We start from the raw sequence: 8,287 nt of genomic DNA, 5'->3' as shown, positions 1-8,287 counted from the left end.
GTAATGGGCCAAATATTTACATTATTTGGGGCTTTTAACACCAATTTTTAAAGTGGTAGTAAACTGCCCAAACAATTCTAAAAAATCTTCTCCCTGCAAGTTTAAAAGCATAATGCATACTAGCACATTATGAAAGACCTGCTGGAAAACAAAGCCCTCCAGCAGAGTGCTGTCACAGCTCCCCAAGGCTTCCATCTTCACCTGGTCTTCCTTCTGGGTTTGAAAGCTGTGGCCATCTGATCGGCCGAGCCGCGATGTCCTTACACCCCTGCGCATGCACACGGGAGTTTCAGCTGCGGCACAACTCTCTCAATGGATGGCACCCCATCCATTGAGGGCACAGTTAGCGTGCACCAGTGACATCACCGGTGCGTCTACAATAAATAACTCCTAAAGGACATATTTAGGAGATATTCACAGTACCTACAGGTAAGCCTTATTAAAGACTTATCTGTAGGTAAAATATACCAAAATGGCTTTACTTCCACTGTAAAAAAAACTATATGAATAAAAGTATATCTCTTCTTACCCTGCAGCCATACCCTTACTAGGTCTACAGTATATGCAGTAATGTGCATTACAAGTTTGGGTTCAAGGCTTCATGTTATTGCATACACACCACAGTGTGCATGTTTGTTTATATAGTGCGGGGAAGGATATCAGGTTATTCTTTCTGTGTTAACTGTGGAGATTCACCCTCTTTCCCTCCCAGTGACATGGTTCAGTAGGATAGAATTGTGAGAAATGTAAAAGCTTGGTCTCATTAACCATTAGACAACTGAACTTTCAAAACCTAACACTTTTCAAACTAAACTCTAATCTTGTATGACCAGTGTTAGTTACTTTGAAGGCTAACCTATTAGTGGTAATGAACTTTGGCCCCCATATGTAGGATTCTATTTACTTGCGAAGATCCTGCAACATTTTCTGTAAAGGGGTGGACCTGCTACCTTGGTTTAGCATGAAGCCCCATACTACATTGCTCCAGTAAATGGTAAATTCCAGACTTGATGACAGACATGTTGTGCCATAAAGAAGGGGTTTGTGGTCACATAGGTTACCAAGTCTAAAGAAAACAATTAAATATTGCTAAATGAGGACCTGCAGGCTTGATTGATAGGAGTGCCAAAGAGCAATAAAGACAAGGGAGGGAGGGAAGGATGTGCCATATGTAGAAATTAATATCTCTCTATCTACACATAGACACACACACACCATTGGCAGTGTTTTTAATATATATCATTTTTTGTGTACACGCCCTCTACCTTTTTTTTGCACCAGAATTTTATCTTATCAAAAGAGCAATGATAGTAAAAATGAACTCCAGGCAGATGGCTAAACCAATGAACTATATAGGAGCCTTTTAGTGGTCAAAATATTGTAATTTTGGGTTTGATTTACAAAAACTGGAGAGTGCAAATCTGGTGCAGTTGTGCATGGTAGCCAATCAGCTTCAAACTTCAGTTTCTGGAAGCTGATTGATTTCTATGCAGAGCTGGACCAGATTTTGCAGGCTCCAGTTTTAGTAAAGCCCCCCCCCCCCTCCTTGTCATTGCTAATTGGATTCTAAACACTGTGGTCTTTTCTGTGTTAGGTGTGTCCCAGAAAGGGAGGAGTTCTGTATTTGCTGCAATTCTTAGCAAACAATACCTAGACAGCTTTTTAACTACATAACTAAATCAAAAGTTGATTAGATTGCTCTACCCTGTGCTTGGGTGGTGTACTGAGCATGCATATAAAGTAGTAGAACTTTACCATTTACATCTCCAGGTTTTACTAGTAAACAAACATTAAACAATAGATATGGAAAGACAGGGGAGACCTTTTGTTGTTAGACCTGTGTATTACTAGAAGATTGAATAGGGTGAAAAAAGGCCAGAATGTTAGCTGCGGTGCTTTTAAAATCAACTTTACTGCTTTAAGGGTAATTCAATTTTTAAACACTTTATCACAAAGTTAATATTTTATCCTGAGACTGCAAAACAATCAAGAGTTGCAGAATGATATTCCCATTCACATCTAATCCTCAATTCAATTGACAGCTGAGTATCTTTTGTATCTATTGTATCTTGGGAAATAAAACCATGCAAACCCATGCAGTTTCAATACAAAATACCACTCATTTTAATTTCAAAAATTAAAAATTACATAAAAACCTTAATATGCAAATCATAATCTTATATATGCAACCATTTAGATATTTAATAGCCTATAAATGGCTAAACTAAAGCCCTTGTTTCACCAAGTAGCCAAAGGTGTATACACAATTTAAAAATAACTGAAAGGCAAAACTTTTGTTTATTTTGGATAGAGTGAAAGAAGGTTCGGATATTTGTCAGTTTATCATTTCTATCTGGGAATCCAAAAGTTGAGTTTTTTGGTTCTATAGATGTCAATGGAAGTGCTGCATAGAAGCATGTAGTGCATTTTTGATGAGTTTTAAATCTGCCTAGCTACAAGAAAAATAAAACAAAATTGCATCAAAAACACAGGTGCAAAAAACACAAAATGCAATGGAGAAACTCAACCTGCATACAAGTGAAGGTAGCCTTACTCTATCCCCCTCCCCCCCCCCCCCCAAATAGTTTTGCTCTATTTTAAAAAAAGAAAAAAAAAACTTCTAGTATTACAGAACTGAGCAAGGCTCCCTCACTGTATAGGAGATCATTTTATTTAATATATTTGTTACACACCATTGAACAATACTTTGTTATTTAGATTTGTACATTTTTGTTCAAGCATTGCATTAAAATAAAAATTATAAAATGTGTGATGGTTAGTAAATGTTCTGTAGTAGGGATGAGGTGTTGATACTAATCAGTAGAAGCCTAATCATTCAGATATATATTTGAATAACCTTTTGTTAGAATATCAAGGTTTAGCATAAAAACCCTGTACAACCCAACAAACCAGCAGTACACAGGCTAATTGGAGCTCTGACCAAGATATTACTTAGATTTCTGTAGTACACTATATTAGGAGTGACACTATAGTCATAAAATGGTTTATGAAACTTTAAAGAAATTAAAAGTTCCAATAAATCATTGGAACAGAAGATATTTAATACCAAGACCAGAGTAGTGAGAATTGGTCATTTCCAACCAATAGTTGACATCCTCTACAACACCAGTTTGCATAGAGCTAATCTCGCCAAGTTTTAATTTGAACATGTCAAATTTCCTCAGAGGCCCAAATTTCAACATTAGCAATCTAAAACCTGGGACAATAAAGACATGCCCACTCCCTACTACCTCTTGTGACCTGAACCTGTAGACACAAACAGAAAGGAATCACCTTGATTGGTTAAGTTCAAGTGATGCCTCAATTTGCATTCTAATGAAGGTTTGTGGTTTCCTGGCTTGAATCCTGGCTCAACTTCTCTATAAAAAGACAAAAGATAGTTTGTGGACCTCACATATCTTCTTAGGGTCCTCAAGATCTTTTGGATACCGATTTCTGCACAGAACATCTGATATTGCTATATTCACAATGGCAGCCCACCTAACTTGTGAGAATGAAACAATTGGAGAAGAGCGATACGAAATCCTGGGACATCTTGGCGAGGGTAGTTATGGAGAAGTTGTGATGGCTGTTGACAGGGAACTGGGTAAGTGAATTCTTAAATAATTACAAAAAAATTTCTAATTTGCAGACCATTTGAACATCTAGAACAGATAGCACAAACATTAGCATCTTTACTGATTAAATGACCTTATTAGAGGTAGGGGTTTTGTTGCATAAATTTGGGGAAAAGACCATGATGCACAAAGATCTAATTCAGCACTAACAAAATATAAAAACTGGTTGAACAGTGCAAAATCCCATTCAGGCAGCTGGCATTGTTCCTACAGAAAACAAAAGCCTTTCCACCTGTTATCAATTTCTTGAGTTGGTCCTTTTGCATATCTTTAACAACCTGCCATGAGTAAAACATGAAGGCCACATTTTTTGAACTCCTCCTGAAAGTGCTAGCTACTGGTTGTTATGCCACAGAGCAAGCCTTGATATTTTACAAAAGTACATATTTGCATACAGGTTCCAGGTCAGGGATTCTATAAATTCAATTGGGTAGATTCAATATGGCAGCCAGGTAATTGGCAATTTGAAGAAGAGCTCACCAAAAGCAGGCTTCCTTTTTCTCTCATGACAGATTCATGATGATCACACACAGTTATAGTGGGTCATAGGCAGCTAAGTATGTAACAGATTTGACTATAAACTGATGGTCCACTATGCACAACCTAGACACTTGGCATTTAGATGGGAAGGGACAATAGATCTAGCTGCATGGGCAGCTACATATCTCACTGCTAGCGAGGGCCTAGAGAAGACGGCTACATTTTGAAGAAAAGCATCCAGTCTATGTAAAATGAATGGGCTCAAGTATTGGACATCACCCAGAGTTTTAGATGTCCAAGTCTTATTGTAATCAACTTTTTTTCCCTCCTCTTTAACAGGTAGCCTTGTTGCCCTAAAAAAGGTAAAAAAGGAGCGAACCAGACTAGAGGCCTTTCTTCATGAAGTTTGCATGTCACTCTTTGTTACTGGACACGAGGGCATAATATCTACCCATTCGAGAATTCTGGAAAACTCAGACTGTTACATGATCAGCCAGGAATTGGCACCTGCTGGATCTCTTCACTCCATCATCCAGCCAGGGGTAAGTAAAGCTAATGAAGTAGCTGACACTTTAGCATTTGCTTGCTAATTCTATAAATTTGTCCTAGGGATCCTGGAGATTAATAGAAACTGGTGTTTTGTCATGGATGATACTTTCTATATATTGCATGCATTTATACCAAATATTGTTGGCCTGGTTGGAGAGAACTAAGGAAGGGCTAAAATCCCCAGTCAGCTATTTTCTCTGCACCATCTGGGCAAGATTTTCCTTAATCCAATCAAGAAGTTGGAACAGGAGGTAGTAGGAAGTCTACAACGTTAGGGGAATTCCCCTCTTAAACAGTTGTCCCCATTGGATGATTTCCCCTCATCTCTTGTTCTGTGACAACTGTAAAATTTGCATTCGCCATTAATTTTGTCTTTAAAAGCAGAAAGACAAAAATAGAGATTACATCCCTCCTTCCCCACCTCCCTTCCTAGTGGGCACATAGATAACAATCACGATACAGGTTGTGATCCTTCACCATTCTATATTAAAGGTTAGTCTGGTGTTTAAGCCAGAGGTAAAATTTAAAACCAGTTAGACCTCCCATATTTCCTTCATTGCCCAATTATTGCTGAAGTAGTTGGAGATCGGTTGCACTGATGTTCACATAGAATTCCATCTGCAGATTTAAAAAGTAACCAACGTTGTATTGAATTTGATATTATTGAATATTATTTTTTAGTAAAATAGTGTTATTTTAAAGCCAAATATCATATAATTAATTGTTTTAACTTTTCCAGATGGGAATTCCAGAAAAGCTGGTCAAACGGTGTGCACTACAGCTTACCCAGGCTCTTGAATATATGCACAGCAAAAACCTGGTGCATAGGGACCTAAAGCCGGACAATATTTTACTTATGGACAAGAGATGTCATAATGTGAAATTAAGTGACTTTGGACTGACTCAGTTTGCCGGTACAGTTGTTCCATCAATGGCACCCCTCAACACATTCATGTCCCCGGAACTTTGTGAACTGGAGCACAGGGAGTCAATTGTGGTGGATCCTAGTGTTGACATCTGGGCCCTTGGTATTGTATTGTATGTTCTTCTCACTGGAAACTATCCATGGGAAACAGCTTCAGCTCAAGATCTATGGTTTCAAAGGTTTATTTACTGGCAGAACAACTCTGACCATGTTCCACCACCAAGTGGTTGGGAGAATGTCAGCAGGAGGGCTCAAGATTTATTTCACATACTTCTTGCCCAAGACCCCAGCTGCAGGAACCAAGTCAGAGTTGTTCTAGATTTTCTTCATTTTCCTTGGAACTTTGAAGTTGCCACCCAAGAAACCATGGATCTTGTGGAGCAGAAGGAAGAGGAGGATATTGCAGCAAAGGACAGTGAGGTAGAAGTCATTGTGCTGGAGAGTGAAGAGGAAATAATTATAATAGAAAATCACGGTGACATTGAATACATTGTGATCAATTATTCCGGCTCTTGAATTTGCTGCAGTTAAAATCTCAGCAGTGCTTCTTTTGAAAGAGACCAGCAGTACCTAAGCTCTGAAGTTGAAGTCTAAACGGACCCCAATTATTGTCCTAAAAGGAGGAGAATAGTTGCAGAGCTTCTCTGCCCAGCTCAAACCATCACCGTCATCTCAAAAATATTACTGAAGTGGTGAGATAGAAGGAGCAGGGACAAGCATTTACCTTGTGACTATTTCAAAGGTTTTTCTGAGATGTGGACTTTGCACCGTGATGTCACCGGGCCTCATCACTACCTCTTTGAAAAGCAACTACCTCAACTACAATTCATGTTGCCGTCTCCATGCGTTTGTATCTATAGTGTCAATGCAATCACTGCACCAGGTATAGAATGCAATAAATTCTAAGTACTGGTTATACCTTTTGTATCGTGTAATTCATCTATTTTTGCTCTGCCTCTTATTTCTCCTTCAACACAGATTGAAAAAGTGTTACAAAACCCACAACAGTAAAATCAGTCTGTATATGCAGTAAAGCATGCTTGTTATACTCCCTGTGGAACCTAAGGGGTTAATCCTCTGCATTGTGTAAAAATGTAGTTTGATCCTGATTTCTCTGATCCTCTCCTTCTTTCAGTGTCCCCCTCTTAAGACATTGTGCGGAGTCACTCTGCACATGCTCAGTTTGGTATGTATTACTAGGGTTCTTTTTTTTTTCTTAGGAGAGTGCATGTGATTAACAGGGCCAATCAGCACTGTCCAGACAGAGGTCAGGGGTTCTGCATCCTCCTAAAGCAAAATGCAAAACTCCTCCTACAAGCTTTAATCAGTGCTCAGCTGGACACTGATAGAAGTCACAAGACTGCTCTAACTGCTGATGAGCAGTTTATATTTACTAAAATAATTGGATTTCCATGTTTAGTGTACTGTGGGAGACCGTATATAGTGAATGCAGGGTCTGGGGTTTAGTAACACTTTAACGTTGACAATACATTATTTATGTAAACTGCGCAAATCCCCAATCAACTGAAGTCACAAAGCTGCAAGTATATGAGGATATAGTCTCTTAAAAGACCAATTCAAATGGATACTGTGCTAGGTGAACCCTTAAAACTTTGTGAGCACTATAGAAACCTTTGCACCTCTAAAAAGCGATCAAAAATTGAAAATCAAACACTAAATAATTACATACATATGCCCTATGAAGACCCTCACCCCTCTGAAGGGCGATCAAAATTTGAAAAAAATTAATTGAATAAACTGAGTGCAGTAATCATAAATACGTGTAAGAAACCATTATATGTGGTCAAATTAACCTAAAATGTCATGCATTATCCATGAGCCCTATGAAGACCCTCACACCTCTGAAGAGTGATCGAGGTTGAGGATAGGTCAAATCTCAATGTGAAAAAAAAACTCCTCAAATATACATAAAGGTTAGTAGAAATTTTTCAAAAACAGTAACAAAATGTCCATATAGACTTAAACCATAGTCCATAAGTATGAGAAGAATATGACAATAACATGAATGAACATTTTACAAAGCTGCAGTTTTTTTTAATATGGGCTGGAGCCCCCAGACTGCACCGGCTATTTTCTGGAAAAGGTAACCAGCCCATACCACACCATGCCTGGCCTAGGGTCAAATGGCAACCTACGTGAAGATCCAGCATATTCCAAGTCATTAAAGGGTTACTTCACATTTACCAAAAAAAACATGCCCGTGCAGATAAGGTACATAAATGGCCCACATCTATAGCAAGGGTATTATTTCACTTTAGTCAGAGCTGAACACTTTGTTTTGATCTACATAGCTAGTTTTTTTGGTAAAGGTGAACTAGGCCTTTATCCTCACTGGGAAGGTTATACATGGAACCAGCATGTAGAACACAAGTCACCGCAAATATAAGCAATACAGTGAAAGTGTAACTGACCGCCATAACGTCTCCTAAATCTACGTATGAAGACTGAACAAAGACCCCCACTTAACCAAAGGTCCTCTAAACCACAACCTGGGTCGCAGGATACTCGCACCGGCCTTTATCCCCTCAGCTTCTTTTTACTGCATACAATGCAGGGCCACTGAGTAGATTCTCTACTTCCTTCATAACATGCACTGTGAGGGGTCATCATATACTAGAAAAGACTGTAAACCTTGGGGCTCAATCACATAGGCGCTCGTCAAGTAACATCTGTT

General features: G+C 38.7%; 1 protein-coding gene across 1 annotated transcript; it reads left to right on the top strand.

Annotated features, from left to right (window-relative positions):
- Positions 1-3,489: 3,489 nt before the first annotated feature.
- Positions 3,490-6,108, top strand: LOC149455772 (serine/threonine-protein kinase SBK1-like). Its single transcript, XM_089685862.1, has 3 exons — positions 3,490-3,607; positions 4,458-4,660; positions 5,407-6,108. Exons 1-3 carry the CDS (start codon positions 3,490-3,492, stop codon positions 6,106-6,108), a joined length of 1,023 nt encoding a protein of 340 aa, XP_089541988.1.
- Positions 6,109-8,287: the final 2,179 nt, after the last annotated feature.

Source organism: Staurois parvus, unplaced genomic scaffold (assembly GCF_062004578.1).
Source record: "Staurois parvus isolate SC_StPar_1 unplaced genomic scaffold, SC_StPar_1.0 ptg000388l, whole genome shotgun sequence".
NCBI lineage: Eukaryota > Metazoa > Chordata > Amphibia > Anura > Ranidae > Staurois > Staurois parvus.
This window is presented reverse-complemented; position numbering and strand designations above follow the sequence as displayed.

What these genes read in the sequence shown, in the direction of transcription:
- LOC149455772 (XM_089685862.1), top strand. Translation starts at nt 3,490, where the DNA reads ATGGCAGCCCACCTAACTTGTGAGAATGAAACAATTGGAGAAGAGCGA. An exon ending in GGCTGTTGACAGGGAACTGG is followed by an intron (nt 3,608 to 4,457) that starts GTAAGTGAATTC and finishes CCTCTTTAACAG; the next exon opens with GTAGCCTTGTTGCCCTAAAA. An exon ending in ACTCCATCATCCAGCCAGGG is followed by an intron (nt 4,661 to 5,406) that starts GTAAGTAAAGCT and finishes TAACTTTTCCAG; the next exon opens with ATGGGAATTCCAGAAAAGCT.